Source organism: Coenobita brevimanus, chromosome 78 (assembly GCF_032717465.1).
Source record: "Coenobita brevimanus isolate Jiangsu-jjx chromosome 78, ASM3271746v2, whole genome shotgun sequence".
Classification (NCBI taxonomy): Eukaryota; Metazoa; Arthropoda; class Malacostraca; order Decapoda; family Coenobitidae; genus Coenobita; species Coenobita brevimanus.
In genome coordinates this window covers 30,991,340-31,011,896 of record NC_137031.1, presented here as the reverse complement: position 1 = coordinate 31,011,896, position 20,557 = coordinate 30,991,340, and the positions used below count along the sequence as shown (strand labels likewise).

General features: G+C 44.3%; 1 protein-coding gene across 1 annotated transcript in view; it reads right to left on the bottom strand.

Moving 5' to 3' along the window:
• LOC145408667 (uncharacterized) overlaps window positions 1-20,557 on the bottom strand; it is a 42,864-nt gene that overhangs the window by 5,253 nt on the left and 17,054 nt on the right. The window contains exon 3 of the mRNA XM_080279348.1: window positions 15,949-16,153. Within this exon, the coding sequence (XP_080135474.1) occupies window positions 15,949-16,153 (205 nt within the window). The remainder of the gene's footprint in view (window positions 1-15,948; window positions 16,154-20,557) is intronic.

Sequence of the window (20,557 nt, the reverse complement as noted above, 5' to 3'; positions counted from 1 at the left end):
AATGAGGAATGGAGTGGAGTGGGGTGGCGTAGGTGTGGCGTGGTGGGGTGAGGTGAGGTGAGGTGTGGTTGTTTGGGCGGGTGGGGTGTAAGTGTTTGGTCATGTACTGGGCGAGAAGTGAATGTCCCACGGTTGGTGTGTTCTGTCCTGCTCTCTCCTCTTCCTGGTATTTACTTTGTCGGCGTGTTTCTCAGTGCATGATTCCTCTCTTTTCTCTTTCTCTCTGTCTTATGTCCCTCCGGTCTCTTTCACTGCTTGTTTCCCGTGGCATTTCTTACCATGAAGCAGGGAATATTTTTACTGTACCTTACAGGGTACATTCATCACATGTTCTGATTTTTATCTCTTAGAAAAGTTAATATAATTTTACTTGCAATTAGTGGTACTTAAAACACTGGCTTCTTGTACTTTGGCGTGTATGGCTGTGTAGCAACAGAACTGCACCGCTGAGAGTGTCTAATTTTGGCTGAAATGACTCGGTTTTACAGTGTTCATATCCCCTTTCTGCCGTTCTTCCTGTTATTCCTTGCTTTCTCTCTTCCCCTCTGACTGACAGCTCTCACTCACTGAACTCCACCTTGTCTGAATGAGTCATGGTCATTCTCCTGTCCATTCACCCACCCGCCTGTCTGTTTACACTCACACTTCCTGCACCTGCCCTCAGCCCTTCCTCCTTTACTCCATTGCTACAGATACTTTCGTTAAGCAGCAAGAAAGATGTTGCCCTAGGAGATAAGTAAACTTTTCGTCGTCGTAGGTAGTTAGATAGATAGACAGATAGAAATACATACAGGTAGATACACAGATATTTAGGTAGGTGGATTGACTGATAGGTAGATATAGATAGGTAGATTGATAGAGAGGCAGATAGTTGGTATTGTAAAATAGATGAAACACATTTGCCAAAGACAGACAGACAGACAGAGAGAAAAATGACCCTCCACTCAAAAACGAGACCTTTCAAGAACCAAACAAAGGAAGAGAAAATTCGGTGAGCTGTCCTTCTCCTCACTGCCACCTCGGCCCGTTGTCTTAAGTCGGCCCTCTCTCCTCCCCTTCCCTTGCCTTCTCTCTTCCCCTCTTCTTTCAACCACGGCCCCTAGTCCCCTCCTTTAAAAAGCTCCTCTCCCCCCCCCACCCCTCACCTTCCACTAGACTTGCCTTATTCTTCTTCTCCTACCCACCCACCCTTTCTTTTACGTACCCCTCCTGGGCCCCCTCTTATTTCCCTCTCCTTTCACCACCACCCCCTCCCCTTCCTTTCACGAACCTCTTTTTGTCACCCTCCCCTCCTTCATCTGCCTTTCATCATCCACTCCCTGTTTGTCCCTCTTCGCGCCTGTCTTCTGTTTTCTCGCCTCTTCTCCCCTCCTTCCACCCTTCCTTCCTATGTTTTTCGTGATCCACTCCCTAATTGTCCATGCTCTTTCCCGGCTTCTTATGCGTCCCGCTCCTCTCTTCTGTCTTTTTCTCCTCTCTTCCTCTTCACTCTTCTTTGCCTCCCCAACACCCTACCTCAACTTTCATCCCCATCTCTTCTCTTATCTATATCCCACACTGCCTTTCCCTCATATCTTCTTCCCTTCACCTTACCCCTCCCCTTCCGTCGTCCCCTCACCTTCCCCTTCTCCTACCCCTCTCCTTTCAACGCTCCCTCTTATCTTCACCTCCTCTCCCCTTTCCTCCAAATTCTCATCCTTTCCTTCATATCCATCCCCTTCTCTTCCTCTCACTCGACCCCATTCCAATCTTCTCTTTCTTCTTACCCCTTCCTCGTATCTTTCCCTCCCCCCTTTCACGTCTACCTCCTGTCCCATCTACCCTCGCCGCTCCTTTCGCCTTCTTTCCCTCCTCCTCCTCCTCCTCCCCTTCCCCTCACCCCTCTCCACCACCAACAAGGTTCAAGGAAGTGAGTGAGAAAATTGAAATCCTGCAGAATTTGGTGTTAAAAAAAAGATGTTTGGATTCAGAGTGACGAGGTGTGTGTGTGTGTGTGTGTGTGTGTGTGTGTGTGTGAGTGATATCAGTTCTTCTTGTCTTCCTCTTCCCATTGTCTGCCTGTCTCCTGTCTTCTCCTTTCCGACAGCTGTTATCCTTAAGCTGTTTCTCCTCTCCCTTTTTTAAGGTAAAGTTTTGCGGGCTCTGATGTGAGAGTAATCTATGGTGTTTTTATTTTTATATCGTTCTTTTATATACATTTTTAATAGTTTGGATAAATAGTGATTGTGTGAATAATTCTGTTGTACATTTAACCGGGCACTCTGTTGATAGTTCTCTATTTTTGTGCTCTCTCTTTTCTCGGTTTTAGATTCTATCCATCCCATTGTTAAGTAGGAATTGGAGTTATGATGATGATGATGATGATGGTGGTGGTGGTGATGGTGGAGTTGATGATGGTAGTAATGATAAAAGTGATGAGGAAATAAATATAATGATGGTGAAAATAATAACGATGATGATGATAACGATGATGTGACGACACTAATATTTTTCGAGTGGAGGGGTTAATTATGTCGTCGTCTTCGTTAACCCCTTCAGTATGAGAGATCCAAAGGTGAATAAAGTCCTTGGGATGTACCTTGAACATGCTAAACAAAGACCATCGTTCTGAAAGGCTTTATTAATGAAAAACGTATCTGACATCAATTATCCCCTCCCAAAATTTCACTATAGCTGGTTTGTTTTCATCTGATGGAACCAGGCCACTCATACAGCTTGAATACTGAGCCGTGGTTGCATGAAATTTTGCATGTTTTTGTTATGAGACAGGAATGAGTCTCCTTGGTCACTAGTCAAATCAAGCCTCCAATCTGACAACACTTGGCGATCAATTGAGCTGACAGGGGTTCGGAATCTTTGTCAGGTTAGAGTAAACGCGCTATGGTTTAATTTTCGTCTTCTTTCAGGTAACTATTTGTCTCATTTAAATTATTTCGTTTCAGAAACTAATGATTTTTCTTTTTCTTTCCAGGTAAGTACTGGACTGGTTGGCTTCTCTGCGCATCTTCCAAAGTCCACGTACGTAAGTTGGCTAAAAATTTCACTCATATGTTTATCAGTTGCCTCTGTTGATTAATATTTCTAGGCGGGGAGGGGTCTGATATGTTTTTCTGCCGATAGATGATTCTCCATGATATACTGCGTCAGGGAGGAAAGTGATAAGCATGCCCCAAACGTGAAGTGAAAATATGAGAGTAGTAGGCGAACTTTGTCCCCTGGTGTACCTGTCTCACATCCCAGGACCCCTCTGCTCACCTGCCCTGCTTGGAGGTGGGTAGATGCTTGCTGTAATGGCGCTTAATTGGAGGTAATGAACCTTTTTGTATTATCGAGGACCTATTCTCCCATAATTAGTGAAGGGGTCGGAAGTCAGAGCGTGGAGGAATGGGAGAGAGAGAGAGAGAGAGAGAGAGGAGACTAGCTTTCCTACACCCTTACTACCTACTTTTTCCTTCCCATCATCATGCACCTCCTTTTCGTTTCTCATTGATCATCGGTTCCTTCTCTTCCACCCGATCTCTCCTAAAATATCATTCTCCTTTTTCTTTTCCTCACGTCCATTGTTACTTCTTTTCGTCTTTCCGTAGTTCTTTCTCCTCTTTATTCTCCTCACTCCCAGTCCTCCTCCTCCTGCTCTTCCGTCTCTTCCTCTTCCCTAACCAGGTCGATTCAAAGGCACAGAGATTTCGCGGCTTCAGTTAGAAGCGGTTTTATCTGACACATCATAACACCACATCTCCTCTGTCTTGGGGCATGCCCTGTCTCACTTGCCTGTCTGTCTCTCCGTCTCTGTGTCTATTTATCTATCCGTCTATTTGTCATTCTGTCTCTATATTTGTTGTACCAAATATTTCTTGTATTTCTTGCATCTCCTTCTCCGTCACCTATTCCTCCTTTTATTCCTCTCTTCCATCTTCATCCCCTCTCCCGCCGTTTCTCCCATTTGCTCATTTCTTCCATCTTTTTACCATCTTTTCTAATACCACATTCCTTGTCCCCTTTTTCTTCTTTCTTTGACTCATCCTCTTTTTCTATACCTCCCCATTTTCCTCTTCCTCTTCCTTTAGCTCCTTATCTAACTTTTTTCCTCCTGGTCCTCTTCTTCCCCTAACTTCTCTTCCTCTTTTGCTTCCTCCTCTTCCTCTTCCTAACCACAAGAGATGCTCTGCCCCAGTTTACAATCAGGTTAACGTTGCTCACATCCTCACACCACATTCCATCTCTTCCGGTCCGCCTTCCTCTCTGTCTGTCTGTCTCTATCTGTCTGTCGATATCTCCAACTGTCTTTTATCTATATCTGTTTATGTATCTGTTACTGTCTGTCTGTCTATGGTGTTTATCTGGCTGCATTTGTCTGTTCATCTGTCATTCCGTGCCTTTCTTTTTGACCTACCTATCTACCTGCCTTCCCACCAACTTACCTGCGTACCTGCTTACCCCCTGAACCTACTCACCCATCTCCACTCTATCCTCAACCTCCGTCTCTCTCTCTCTCTGCCGGAACTACCATGTCATTCCCATGTTTACACTGATCGTGGTGGGAAAAGCCAGACCCACAGCATCCACCATCACTCTCAGATAAACGTGGGTGTAAGGCGATATTAGGGGGTATTAGAGCCGGTATAAGGTATCAGGTTAGTGTCTCATCATCATTTGAGGTGTCAGGTAGGGAGACCATGATCGTATGTGTTGTGGGATGATGGGGACAGGGGATGTGTGTGTGTGTGTGTGTGTGTGTGTGTGTGTGTGTGTGTGTGTGTGTGTGTGTGTGTGTGTGTGTGTTTGAAGGATATAAGTGTGAGGTATTAGGGATCATTATAAGGTATCAGGGAGGAGAGAGAAAGAAAGAGAGAGAGAGAGATGAAAGGGGGGAGGAAGGATGTCAGCTGAAAAGTGAGTGACATATCAGAGACGAAAACATCCATTCATCACCTTTAGAAACAACAACAAAGTGATCAATCTCTGCAGGCACATTAATTGTTATCATGCAACCGGCGAATGTCAGAAAGGGCGATGTGTAAAGAGAAATTACGAAACACAAACACACCACTAATAGATGAGTCGAGAGAACGTTGATTAAAACCTGGGAGAGAGAGAGAGAGAGAGAGAGAGAGAGAGAGAGAGGTGAATAGCTGCAATAGACCACAAGCAAATCGAGAACATAAAACAGAAAAAGGAAGTCATAACAAGAAGTGTAGGGGGGGGAGGGCAGCTTTTAAGCGTCTGTGATTTATGGAGCAAAACGTCTCTGAAACCACAGCTAAAGGATCACCCGGACCATTTCTTAAACCCAGCCACTTAAGAAGTCAAGAGGTCGCGATATACTCCTCTCTTCATCCTTTGTTACTTTCTTTTTTTGTGAGGTAATTGTGGAGTACGAGAACTCTTTTCTTCTTAAGCATGTGGGTAATTATCCGGTGCTTCAGGTTTCTTATTGAGGTTTGGGGCGAGAGGGGAAGGTTCAGGGCTCGAAGGGCGTAAAGAAGGACGATGGAGAGAGAAAGAGGGAGGGGGAGAAAGTATTAAACATAGAAATACAAGGGGATATGAGGAGAGAGAACCCTCGTGTGGGGGGGGGGGAATGAAGGGGTGAAAAGGGAGAGGGAGGAAAAAAAAAATAGAAAGAATAGGAAATAGAAGATAGAAAAAAAAAATAGAGAAGTGGAAGTATGTGAAGGAGAGAGAGAGAACCGGGGGGTGGGTGGCTTTGGGTGGGTGGAGGGGAGAGAGAGAAAAAGAAAGTCAAGGGAAAAAAGACAAGGAAATATGAGACGGAAATAGAGAACCGAAGGGTGTGTGTTTGGGTGGAAAAGGGAGAGGGAGGAAGTAAAAGAATAATAAAAAAAATACATAACTAAGCAAATAAATGAATGAAAGGAAATATATGAAGCAAAGAAAATTAGGCGGGGAATGAGTGTGTCTGTGGGGGAGGGGGGTCAGGGGTAGAAGTGACCGAATCAAGAGTCAGGATCGGAGTACGAAAAATGCCAGTGTCGTGGGAAAGGCGGAATAGGCCACGTCACTCCTCTCGCTTCCTGTTTCCACCACATAATTGGTGCACGAAAAACACCTGTAAATCTTTTAGTGGCGTTCGTGTTTGTGGAGTGCCGGGCTTTTGTTTTTGCGTTTCTGCTGTGCTATCGCCACCAACAGGAACGAAAATATGGCTTGTTTGCGTGATCAGTTTCTTATCCGTGTTTGCTTAACTGTTGTGGACTGGTGAGGTTCACGATGTGTTTGTTGAATCACCCGTCAAGTGCATCTTCAAACACAAAAGATTCAAATATTATACTTTTTATGTGTGATTATGTAGATTCTCAACCCTTGCCAGAAGGTTTTTTACGAAGTTAAATAAAATGCTTGGGATTAGTCGGCATACAGAAGAAAAGACGTTGACGAGCTGAAGGGGATTACACAGCAAAACTGAATTTCTTTTTATGATATGGTCGATCGTTCCTTGTATATCTGGAATAAGTAACCAACCTCAAACCCTAACGTTCCTGATACTGCATAAAAATTGAATGATAGATTTTTAGATTCTTCCATGAGTATTCTTTTTCTTCTGCTTTCTTTTTACCTCATCTCAGCTCACCACATCGCCACATCGCCAAGGGTTAATAGGAGGAGAAAGATGCATTTGAGATCGTGTTAAGATATTCTTTCAAGCGTGTCAAGTCTTCGTCGTGAGAGGATGGGTTTCAAGATTGAGAAAATTCGACGGAAATGATTAGGGTGGATGATTAAGGAAGGGAAGATTGGTTTGGAAGAGATTAAGAGGAGTGAAGGGCGAGAGAGAGAGAGAGAGAGAGAGAGAGAGAGAGAGAGAGAGAACGAACATAGCCAAAAAAGGATGAGTAGTAATGTCAAAATAAAAACCAAGGATCAAGAGGTTTCTGCTCCCCTGACCTGACCACAATGACCCAAGAATAACGCTCACCCTTTCCCCGTTAGCAGGCGAATTGGAGGCCACGAATGGGGTCGAGGTGGTGAATGGAGGTGGGGGTAAATAGGAGGGGAGGTGGTTGGGAGCTGGAAGGGTGAGCCAGGAGCGAGGGAAGTGGTAAGGTGGAGGGGAAGAAGAACGGGATAAAGAGGAGGGGAGAGGTGGGGAATGGGGTATAAGAAGAACGAAATGACGGGGATAGAGTGGGGTAGTAGCGAGTGAAGGGATGGGAGAAGGTGAGAGGGGAAGGGAATGGCGGAGTGCGGCAGGAGTGAGTGAAGAGGTGGAGGGAGGGAAAGAGGAAGGATGGAGTGGGGTAGGAGTGAGGGATGAGGTGAGGAAGGCGTGGATGAGGGGAAAAGAAAGGGTGGAGTAGGGCAAGAATGGGGGAGGGGTGGGAGGAGGGGTTGGAGAGGGGCCGAGGAAGGACGGAGTGGGGCAGGAGTGAAGGTCCTTGATGGAGGTCAGTAAGAATGGACGGAAGCAGTGGAGAATCAGGGGGTCATACAGGAAGGCGTTCATTTGCAAGACGGGGGGGAAATGCCGTTCTCTGTATGTCTGTATGCCTGTCTGTCTGTCTCTACCATCTGTCTTTCTGTATGTCTGTCTGTCTATCTTACTGTCTATCTCAAAAGTCTTGAATGACGTGTGAGTAATTATTTGGATTTTTTTTTTTTTTTTTACATTGCCCGACGTTTTTTATTTCTTCATTGTTCTTGTTTCCTCTTTCTTTGTTTCCTGGTCCTAAATCACTCTGTCACTTATGTAGGAATTAGAGTGCATTCATCTGTCCATTTATCTGTCTACCTGCCCATCCATTTACCCGTTTAGTATCCGTCTCCCCAGTGCCATACCGCATCAGTTACCTTAAGACATACGTAGAGATTCCAGATGCCAGTCCACCCACAGTTCCTCCACATCCTCTCACAAACTGCCCTCCCTCATACACAACCAAATTAACAGCCCGTCGTCAGCTGCTCCTTAGTCTGTCACCTTCTGCGTCGACTGCTGAGAAGGCCTAATTAGCGTGGAGGTTTAATTGCTGTCTTCCTACCGCAGAGAGAGAGAGAGAGAGAGAGAGAGAGAGAGAGGATAGGGAGTGCGTGTGTTGGGGATGAGTGTGTGTGTGTGTGTGTGTGTGTGTGTTTATTTGTGTGTGTGTATGCATGTGTACGTATGTGTATATAGGTGTGTGAATGTGTTTGCGCGTGTGGTTGTAATCAAAGTTCCCGCTATGTGTTACTTCCTACTGCATTTATGGATTCGATCTTACTGGGAGCGTCACATGGAAAGCGGCACCACACACACACACACACACACACACACACACACACACACACACACACACACACACACACACACACACACACACACACACACACACACACACACACACACACACACACACACACACACACACACACACACACACACACACACACACACAGTTACGATAGCCATGCAGGAGTGGAGTGAGTACTGGTTATCGTGGGAACTTTTACAGTTACTCGTACGCCACCATCGCTGACGACGACCAAGACACTTCCTGTTCTCTGATAGTCACCCCCTCCCCTCCTCCTGTCTCTCCACTCACCCTCTATTTTCTCCCCCCTCTCGATTCCTCCCTTCCATCCCACTTTCTGTCGGTTTTTCCTTCCTCTTTGCCCTTTTCTCCTTCCTTTCCTCTCTTTTTCCCTCTTCCTCACTTTGTTTTTCATCCTTGCCTCTTACAATCTGTCTCTTCACCTTTCCTGTCACAGTGTTTCTTTCCCCTCCCTTCTCCCTTACTTTCTGTCCCTTCCCCTCGCCCTCTTACCTTCCATCACCTTTCTTCCCTCTCCGCCTCATACCTTCTTACCTTCTTTCTATTTTTCTCTGCCCTTCTCACCCCTTTCCCACCAATTTTGTCTCTCCCTTCCCGTCACCCCTTCCTTCCCCCCTCTCAATCGCCAGCGCCTCCTCCCTCTTTCCCCCTTCCCTAGCTTCCCATTGCTGTTCTTCCCTCCCTTTCTAGTGTCTTTTTCTCCTTTAACTACTCCCTCTGTTTTCTTTTCTTCCCCTTCTTTGCCTATACACCTTATCTATTCCATCCTGACTTTTCTTCCCTCACCAGCTCCCTTTCCCGTCTGCTTAGCCTACTCCTGTTATGCTTATTTCTTCCCTACGTACTCCTTTCCGTGTCTGCTTCTCTCCCTTTCACCTCACCCCACCCTGTCTCTTATCTCTTCTTCATCCCTCCCTACCTCCCCTCTGCCTACCATTTCTTCCCTCCCCCTTTGACTGTCGCGGAAGTGTGTGTTTACAATGCATTTTGGTGATGAGAGGCGCTAGGTTGGCAATGAGGCAGGGATGTTTGGAGGGATGTTAGCCTAATTGGTACTGCCTACTATGCTGCTTTTACTCTAATTTGGCCTAAAATTACCGTGTCCCCATTTTGAATGCTAAATTTTAGTACTAGATCAATACTAGAATATGATGCTGGTCATGAAGTGCTATGGAAAGAATGTAGAGCCATAGCATTGCCAAAGAGCTGTGTGAAGTTAGCTACAATTAAACGTGACTCTGGGTTTTATAATATCACGTTCTTCCCTTAGACAGTATGTTGTTTAGTAATACATATGTATGAATGTTTTAGGTACGTATTTGTATATTCTGCGCTTGTGTGTGTTTACGTACCGGTAATGTATGTATGTATATCCATCTTGGCAGTTGTTTAATTCATGTACGGTACAATATTTTTGCATAACCCCAAATTAAAAATTGATAGATAAATAGATAGGTAGATAGATAGATAGACAATACGAGGGTACCAAAAAGCTATTACATTGTGGTGGTGAAAACTGTATCATACCCGGGCTTGAAACGTGATGAAATATTCATTCGTGACACGCAGCAGGAACGTGACCAGAGAGGATTCGTTCGTGTCCTTGCCGCAGCGTGCTTTCACTTTGGCGTCTGTTCATGCATTTGACTTTGCGTCCGTTCCCTTTCCACAGCGTCCATCCTTTTTATTGTTGCGATGTTCGTTCACTTCTCTCAGCGTCCGTTCATTTTGCGTCCGTCCGTGTACTTGTCACTGCGTCCGTTTCCTTTTCCGCAGCACCCGTTCACCTGTCAATTCGTTCACAGCGTCCGTTCATTTGTCACTGCGTCCGTTGCCTTTTTCACACCGTCCGTTCCCTGAGCATTTGTTTACCTATAATTTCTTCCGTTCATTCATCGTAGCGTCCATTCTCTTGTCACAGCGTCCGTAATCTTTTTCAGAGCGTCCGTTCACTCGGCGTCCGTCCATTAGTGGCTGCGTCCAATTGATTCGTTTCGGGGTTTCGAATCGGTAACACGAAAGTAGCGAATCGAATTTGATTTGGTTGCGGTTGGAGTAGAAGGGGCGTGACTATTTCGTGGGCGGGTGCCAAAAAATAAAACAGAAGATGAAAGGGAAAGTGAAGGTGAAGGAGAAGGCGAAGGTGAAGGCGGAGGTGGAGAAGGTGGAGGTGAAGGTGAAGGTTGAGGAGAAGCGAAGGTGAAAGTAAGATGAAGGTGGAGGAGAAGGTGAAGGTGAAGGTGGAGGAGAAGGCGAAGGTGAAGGTGGGGGTGGAGGAAAAGGCGAAGGTGAAGGTGAAGGTGGAGGAGAAGGTGAAGGCGAAGGTGAATGAGAAAGAGAAGAAGACGAGGAAGACAAAGACGAAGAAATGAAGACAGAAAAGATAAAAGAAGTGAAAACAGAAAGAACATCAGGAGAAAGAAAAACGAAAGAATGACACTAAGGAAAAAAGTGAAAAAAGTCATATTTAATTTCTGAGGCACGGCAAGAAAGGAGGATTCCAATTTTGGTCGAATGACACGTTTTATTTTCGTTGTTTTATTATTATTTTTTTAATGATTTGATTTGAGAGTGGAGATGCAATAATGGAAAAGACCCGTGTCTCATGCCCAATGCAGAGAACGTACGTGTCGAGAGCATAGTTGGATGGGGCCAAGATTAACCCCCCTCAAGGCAAATACACTATTATTATTATTATTATTATTATTATTATTATTAAGTTATTCGTTAGTAGAAATAATGTTATTTGGCATGTAATTTCACTCTAAAGCCCTTTTGGACACGTAATCCTTCAGTGAGAACGATGATGGGCTTTTACGAGGGTTATTCAAGAAGAGTCCTTAGAGTTTCTGCTAATTAACCCCGCATTCATGAGCCAGTAGGCGAAGGACGGTACGCTAAGTATCTTCATAGCAAGATTCCACGCACGGCAACCCTAACTAGTAATAAGGTAATGGCCACTCTTGTTTTGTTGCGTCCTAAGTAAAGTAAAACCGTCTTAAGATAGCAAGCTCGCAGAGAGAGAGAGACAGAGAGAGAGAGAGAGAGAGGGAGAGAGAGAGAGAGAGATCTTAACTCAAAAACATGTGTACATACGCTTCCCTACAAGAGTCCATTCGGGAAGGGGACGATCCAACACTATTTTTAATTTAGGAAGCGCATGTCCGAGTTATTGATCCATTGTCACCCCCTCGCGAACCGGGCGTAAGAAGCCGTGTGGGTACGAGTTGGTGGGCATCGCGGCGGTGAAAGTATAGTGAAAAAACAGTGAAAAGACGTGATGACATGGGTGATGGGGATGGTGAGGGTGGGGGGAGATTATGGCCGCGCGGAGGTCAGTGATCCAGTGCCGACAGGTCCATCTGGTCCTTATGTGTCCCTTTCTGGCATGATGTAGGACTGATTTTTTTTTTCCTTGGCATTTCCTGCGACACTTGCTCTTCATTTATTCATTTATGCATCTGTTTATTTATTGTAGACTTCATAGAGCACTGCCTGTCCTGTTTGCTACACGCCTTCACCTGTCATTGTTTCGGCTCTAACACCCACCATCCATACTGAATACGGGTCATAATGTTATTTTTCTTAGATGCCCCTGAAGGAAGAAACGAAGGAGGAGGAAAGCTGGAATGAAGAAGATAGGAGAAAGAGGAGTTGGAGAAGGCAGAGGCACAGAAGACGAGAGAAGAATGTGAGAAAATATGAATACTTGGAGGAGGAGGAGGAGGAGGAGGAGGAGGGGGATATTAAAAAAAAAAAAAAGTAGGAAAAAATGGATGCTTCGAGTATGAGGATTACCAGAAAATTGCAAGAAAGAATATAGATGCAGAACAGCGAGAGAGGAGGAGAAAGAGGCAAGTGACATCGCTGATGGGAGGTGCTTTTTTTCCTCCTTGCTGTATTAAAGAAGAGGAAAGAACTCATACACACACACACACACACACACACACACACACACACACACACACACACACACACACACACACACACACACACACACACACACACACACACACACACACACACACACACACACACACACACACACACACACACCGGGGTACGTGTCTCCATGTTGTGATTCGACCCTCTCTCATAACTCATCGGAAAATTAGATCGGGAGAGAAAGGAATGCTCGTAACTAAGATGAGATATTTTTTGGTCGTGATTTCGCGAGATTTTTCACCCCAAGATTGAAGAGATTGGAGATTAGATTAGACTTATCTTGAATCATCTGAAAATTGGATTGGAAGAAATGGAATGCTTGAAGCTAAGGTGGGATATATTATTGGTCGTATTTTTTGTCAGATATTCCCCCTAAGACTTATAAGACTGGATGTTAGATTACTTAGATATTGCATTATTCCCATTGCGAATAGTTATGAAATTGGACTGGCAGCAAGGGACAGTATTTTGATGATTTTTTATTACCCCTCTGCCCGTGAACTACGTAACGGCCCACGTCAGACGGATTTATTCAGCTCAGAGAAGCCCACCACAGGCAGGATTTGAAGGACTTGAGATTAGGCTCCTTGCAAATCAACAGAAATTTGTATAGGTAGTGAAGCAAACTGGTAACGAAGGTGGGATATTTTGACTGTGATTTTCCAAGATATTCTCCCAAGATAATAAACTCCCATCACACCACTCCACCCCCGACGCGATCAGTTCCCTTTTATAGAAAATGATGCTAAGGATACAAGTCTCCTTATCACCGCGTCTTTTACTCTCTCTCACCCTGCAAGCAAGTCACTGCTGGAGGAGTTATAGAAGATCTTAAGACTTAGGTACCACATTGGTATTGTATTTCAGGTAATCCCAGAGTATTCTAGAGTAGCTGACAGTGAGTATAGGAGGCGAAGGCTAGTATAGGCGTCGATCAAGGAATCCCCCTAGCACCTTTTCCTCTATAAAGTGTTTGGTGCTGTGTGAGTAAAAACCAGCGTATATCCAAGCACTCTTATACACATCTTAAGCTTGGGAGAGTTTATAAGTATGGCTCAAGAAGACGTCGGAATTGTTCTTAAGATCCAATTACCTTCCCTATTATTTCACTACGCCGAAGTCATCTCTGGGGATTTCTCCTCGCCGTCTTTTGTTTCTGCACTTGCTCCTTTTCACTCCTTTTTTCTTTAATACTCTTGTTTCCATTACCCATTCTCTTCATTCTCCAGTCTCCTACTCATTCTCCTGCCACGGCTTTTGCTCTCCTTCTCTTTCAGCATTTTCTGTCCTCATCTCACCTCTTCCCTCTTCTGTTTCTTTCCTCGTCTTTCTTCTTGTCCTTTCCCTTCCATTTTTATCCTAACTCCTCTCCCCTCGCCTGTTCCCTTTTCCATCTCTTTTTCCCACTTTCTTCCATCCTATATCCTTCCCCATGTTCTCCCCTCCTTGCCCCATTCCTTACCCCTCCCTCCTCCTCTCCCTTCCCTTTCTATCTGTTCTCTCCTTCTTTCCCCTTTCCTCTCATCCCTTCCACTCATCCCCTCCATATGACATCCTACCGTTCCCCCTTTTCTCTCTGCCCCACTCCCTCCCCTGTCCTCTGTCTTTCCTTCCTTGTCTTCCACACTGCTACCTTCTCATCTCCTCCCTCTTCCTCTTTCCTCCCCTTTCCCTCTGTCTCCTCAGCCCCGGACACCTGATGCAGCATAACCAGAGAGAAATATGAGGTCGTGCGGGGAGGTGATGAGATAGGAGGCATTGTTGAAGGCACTGTAATGATATCCAGCTGAAGTCGGGTACAGCTTTTGTGCTTCTAACTTTTTACCTCCTCTGTTTTTAGCATCCCCTCTGATATCGCCTCGTATAGCCTGTAGATTTGAGTATTTTTTGGAGAGATGTCAGGTATAATTATTTTTTTATCCCCGCTGATATTGGTTCGATAATTGACAAGTATTTTTGGAGTGGAGTTTGGTATATACTTCGTGCATATTCTTTCTGTCTCATATTTTAGGCGTCCCTGTTAATCCCCTCGTGGTCGAGACAACTCTTGTATTCCATTCAAGCTAACATCAGACGATTGTATTCAGCTAAAAGTGAATCCAAGGAGTCTAAGGATGCCAGTGCTGATACCTTTAACAGTTTCATGGCCTGTAAAAATCGAGTATTCTTTTCCACCTAACACCAGAAGTTTTTGATCAGTTGAGAGTGAGTCGAGGAACCTGAGTGGGCGGGAGTGAATAGAGAAAATTGGATGCACGAATTTAAAACACACACACACACACACACACACACACACACACACACACACACACACACACACACACACACACACACACACACACACACACACACACACACACACACACAGCTGTACCGGTGTTTAAGTAACGCGGGTGTGTATGTGTGTGCCTGCAAACAATAAAAATGGGACGGGTCTTATTTGTATCCGTGCATGCGTGATTAAGCCTAGTTTGTGTATGTGCTCTGGCGTGTGCATGATCAGGTGTGTGTGTGTGTGTGTGTGTGTGTGTGTGTGTGTGTGTGTGTGTGTGTGTGTGTGTGTGTGTGTAAATAACAGGCAAGAACACAAAAAATCGTTCTATAAATATGACTGTGGTATCTAATCTATTGGCCAGAAAAAAAAAAATACCTTGTCCATTACTCGTATCTTAAATGACCCTCAATTTGGCATTAGAAGTGGATATAACGGGAGACTAAGCTCGAATCCATCAAAGTGTAGAAAACAAACTTTATCGCAAAAACTAATCACTGGATGTCAGGAGTGAGTATGGGATCTGTTTCATCAAGGCTACCCCTCCACGGATTTTATAGAAACCCCATGTTGGCATAAGTTGCAAATAACGGGATGCTAAGTTAAACTCCATCAGATTATAGAGAGCAAGTAAGACCACATATCTGATTCGAAATATGACTATGGTATCTATTTAATCAGAGAAAATGAAGTCTACCCAATCCACGAACATGATGGGCGGCACGATCAAGAGATACAACGAGAAGCTAAAGTGTTTTCCATTGAAATGTAGAGAACCTACTTCATCACAGAACCTAGAATGAAATTTGACCCTCTCTGGTGAAATTGACTCGATTAACCTTTGTGTCTCCCATACAGTAGGCCAGTTCGGATAGCCCACCATTATTTTTTCCCCTTTTCATTTCTTTCTTTTATTTCGTGGATCGCCGGATGAGGATTAGATTAACCTCGTATCTCTTTCCCTTCAGGAGGCGACAGTTTCAAAGTCTGGCCAGTAATCAGGTTGTTCCTCTCTCTCGGCGTTTTGTTGTTCTTGGAGTCTTAATTGTTTTATTTTTTCTGGCGACACAAGGGGCGGGACGGGAACAGGAAGACACGGAGCAGCGAGTGTCAAGTAACTGTTGTCCTGGTTCTTGTTCAGTGACTTTGGGTAGGGAAGAAAAAGTCTCCGGAAAAGGAGTTCTTGATCTGTTTCTTTAGACGTAGACATATACTCTGGTTTAAAACTTTGGTCGTTGGACTTACTATTGAACTGCGGAGAAATAATAAAAATAAAAAAACGAAAACCTCATCCATGTGAAGGTGAACGAACAAGAGTGAAGATCCAGTAAGTTCCAAAAGGACGATTATCTCTTCCAAGCTGAGGTGAACGGACTATAATGAAAAGAAAATAGAGCTGCAAAAGGACGATAATCTCCGCCATGGTAAGGGTGAACGAACTGTTGTGAAAACCAATAAACTAACCTGCATGGGAAGTCCTGCTCCTCAAGGCACAGCTCCTCACACTCCTGACGGTTATTCACGCGGCGGTTCTTCTTCACGTACCCATCTAGCTCAAAGCCCATCACCCTCTCGAAACTCCAGGCGCGGTCGCAGGAGGCGGCGTTGGAGAGGCAGTTCTTCTGGACGTACAGGGTGAAGACGGGGAACTGCGAGGACGTGAGGGCGCCTGTAAAATGAAGAAAAAATATCTTTGTTAGTGATAGAAGCAGAAAATTGCCAGAAAGACAAGTAGACTGTTTTTTACTCTAATCTGGTCTAAAATCGCCATCTCCCATCTTGAATGCTGAGCCTAGGAATTTAGTAAATGGAGAATCATCATCATGGTTTCCAATAATGGGGTCTCCAGGATTCTGTTTGGGGACCTACCTTCTTCATAACTATAGTAACTCCATCATTACAGGATGTTGCCCCCTGAAATAAAATCGTCTGTGTGTAGCAGGACCTAGATAAAGAAGACTTAATCGCACTGAGAGGGTTAACTGAAGGTGCTTTAGTATTATTACAGATGTTTCAAAGGCCAAGTAATACAATTTTGTTAGCAGGAACTTGTTTAAGGTATTTATATTGATAGTTTTTATTTATTACGTTTAGGGGCATATCAGCGTGAAATGTGCATAAACAAAACTGTTAAGAAGGAGTATTTTGTGCCTCCTACGCTTACGGTAAAAGGGTCCCAAGCCTCTGAAGATTGATCCATACTGTGACTAAGTTCCGTGTTTTTAAAATGACAAGCCTTTTATTTCCCTGCATTGTCTTGTCAGTTGGAAATTTCCGACCGGAATGGAGGGGCTAATAGACATGACAACACAAAAATTGGAGGAGAAAGACCAAACACAAAAATGCCACAGTTTCTTTCCCCAGGCAACAAAGTCCCTCCCCCAACAACACAATTGGAACCATGGGTTGTTGTGGGCGGATCATTAGCATCAAAGCCTGACACAGTTACACCCGCTGGGTCAAAGTGTAGATAATTCTCTCCCACTCTCCCATGGTGGGCGGTGGGAGACGTAAGACCCCTCATGTTATCTCGATCTCTGTTCACTAGCATCAATCTTCCCACGATACACTGTCCTTCCATGTCTGTCTGTTTATATATTTGTCTGTCTGCCTGCCTGTCTGTCTGGCTGTCTGGCTGTTATCTCTCTCTCTCTCTCTCTCTCTCTCTCTCTCTCTCTCTCTCTCTCTCTCTTTCTAGCCTATATATATATATATATATATATATATATATATATATATATATATATATATATCCATCTATCTATCTATCTATATCTGTTTCTTGATCTACGTAAAACTTATCAGATCCGTTGTTTTCCTTCCCCCTGCTTGCCTTAGCAAGACTAACGATAATGGAGTGAGGGAAACAGTAGGAGTAGCTAATTAGGCGGTGAAAAAAAGTTAACACATGAAGGAAAATTTTCAGCCTCGTCTTAAAGAAAATATAAAGAATTCAGATGCACTGTAGAAGGGGAAAGTAAAAGATTTAAGTGAAGCGTTGAAATCCGCAGAGAAGCATTATATGGAAATTATACTGAAGTGGATAAAGTGTGAATGTGAGTATATTAGAGGATTAACGAGCAGCGAAATTACGTGGGATGATGAAAGTGTGAGATGAGTCACTGAAATTAAAGAGTAACGTGAAATATATCCGATAATTAGTTGTAGAAATGCCCTTTGGTTCCAGTGTCATGAAGCTAATGAAGATGCCCATTAGGGGAATTAGTCGCCATTTATCTTTTCTGCCCCAGGACGTCAATTTTTTATTGGTATATCTTGACGATTTAGTTTAGTTTATTTATTTATTTATATTAATTAAAGGGGTTAGATACAGCGTTCCTTTCACCACCATGGAGCTCTTTCAGGCTGCCATGAGAGTCTATGATCTCTCCCTTGACGCTGCAGAGGTGATGGTGGTGGTGGTGGTGGTTGTCGCTCCAGGTTCATCTGAGTGTGAACCCAGAGGACTGCAAATTAAAGTTACCCCTCTCCTGCAGTCCACCATCCTCCTTTTCGGGGAGAAAGGGAGGGAATTGAGGGACTTTTGTATAACCGGGCAGCTCCACCGCCTGACTATATCAGTGTCACCACATAAAGGCTTCCCTCTCCAGCACTGCGCTGCTGGGGAAAGAATGTTTATAACTTCTCTAGCAACCACTTTCCTTTGATGACTTTTTTTTCTTTTTTTTCTGGCAAACCGCAAAGGTTCTATACATTGTCAGCTGGAGAATGCCTTTGCCAAGTGAAAGAATTATTTCTTTGACAACATTGCAGTCCGTTAAGGTAATGTTGCCGGTGCTGCAAAACGATATTGCAGAGCTGATAAGGGAGCTTTGGTAGTGAAGTTATTGGAGACAGTCTGAGCTCAGTTCAGGCGGCCATTACGGTGGTGCATTTTTTTTTTTTTTTTTTTACGTTGACCTATGGCAAGATCAGTATCACGTACGTCTATTTATCCATGTATCGCCTGACGTCGCATCCAGTAAGAGGCAGCCTGAGGAAAACACCTCCAGCCATTTCTATCCCTGCTCAATAATGGCTTTTTATTTCCACGACACACCATCCTGCCTCATACACTCCCCCACCTCATCCCTCCATCTTAATTACTGATGTATCGTCTCTTTTAACTGCTCTTTTCATAGACCTCCTTCTCCTCCTCCTCCTCACTCTCATCCTCAGACATCAACCTCTCACTCCCCCACACTTCGATTACTCTTTTTTGAAGCAATTTTTGTTCTGCCCATAAACGGTATTCTTATGCTTAGGAAAGCCACCTGGCAGTGAAGAGGTAATGAAGGCCTAACCTGACCCCTCCAGTTTGAAAAGTCTGTCTTAAACTAAATGTAATCGCCTGGAAATGACACGATATAACATACGTCCACAGAGTAAAGGGGTCAAAGATCTGGTATATATTCTGTCCCTACTCAGTAACAACCCCTCTTCCACAACACGCCGCCCTCTCTCATATGCACTCCCTGTTTGGCTTTCCCTCCTGTTATTGATCTAGCCCTATTCTTACGAGTATTTCAACCATCCCTCTGTTCTCCACTGTTTTATATTTCTTTCACCTTAACTTGTCAGTTTCCATCCTTTTGCAGCTTATATCTCGTAGCTCGATAGTTGATTAAGTCAGTATTACCGTTCTACAGTTTTTCATTGCACTTGTTCCTGTCGAGGGCCATATTCTTTTGTTAATGTCATGTTAGAGCATGGCATTCAAGAAGGAGAGATATTAATTTTAGGCCAAGTTAAAGTGAAAAGAGGCTAGTCAGCTTCTCGTTTTCCATCTTCCTAAGCATTTATCAGCATCCCATATTTGCTCACTGAAACTCAACACCCATAATTCCACGATGATAGTGCTTTATTTTTATTTTTCTTTCTTTTACTATTAGCCATCGTTTTATGCCTGCGCGTGGCCACTCGTCCTCAGATATGTTGAAATATTTAGATAACTGTGAATCTTAAGAGGGTGAGCGTCTCTTGAGGAAAGCCTTGAGGAAATAATGGAAAATATTTTATGATTCAGCCATCTGTGGTTCGTGTTCCCGGACCCTTGGCTGTCTCCCTCTTCTCAAAAGTTTGTTTTGATTTGCTTTATTTACTTGTTTGGTTTTACGTCGATCTGTTTGTTGGGTGAGTTGGGGTTGTGGTTCCTTTTAACAGCTTATCATTCGAGATTGAGAGACGATGATATTAGGCCAACTTGAAATGGAAAAAGATTGACGTTTTTCTTCCATCTTGACAAAAATATCTCAGTTCTAGACGCCTAATGACAAGGATGAAGACAGCGGGGATTTGACGCGTAGCATAATGGCGGACAGAATGTGAGGCCATCTGTTTGCATGGGCTCATCTAACGTATTCTGCTCACATTTTTTTATGCTTTACCTCACGTCTTGGATTCCTGCTGTGAGTCATCGTTACCTCCTCCTCTTCCTCCTCCTCCTCCTCCTCCTCCTGTTCTTATTTTTCTTATTCTTTATGGAAAAATGCGGAATGATGTGTTGTACGTTGTTCTTAGAAATGATTGTGCTCCTCTCTCCCGAAATTTTCAGTGTTTCTTATTTTTGTGCCTATTTATATATGTGTGTATATATGTATAGACTAGATAGATAGATAAATAGATAGATAGTATCCATATCAACACTTACTGCCATGTTTCTTCACACTAAACATTCTCCTACTCACCAAGCCACCTATTTCATACAAGTTTCTTATTAGTTTCTTTTACGCTCTCAGTCCCCCCCTCCCCACACCCACCTTTCCTCTTCCTCAATGTCGTGCACCCAGCGAACCAACCTTGAGTAACCTTGTGCGGAATGCCTCAGCGCTTCTTCTCCCCTCCCCTCCTCTCCCCTCCCGCCCTTCCCCTCCCCTTACCCATTCCAGCTCGCCTCAACTCTCTTTGCGTGCCTCACTTCCATCTCACCTCTCCTCCCCTCCTTTCTCCCTTCCTCGCCTCCCCCTCTTTCTCTCTCGTCGCCACTCCTCCCCCTCCCTTTCTTATTTCTCCCCCTTTCTCCATTGCCCTTTTCGCTCCGTACCCTTGCTCAATTCTCAGCCCGTGTTTCTCC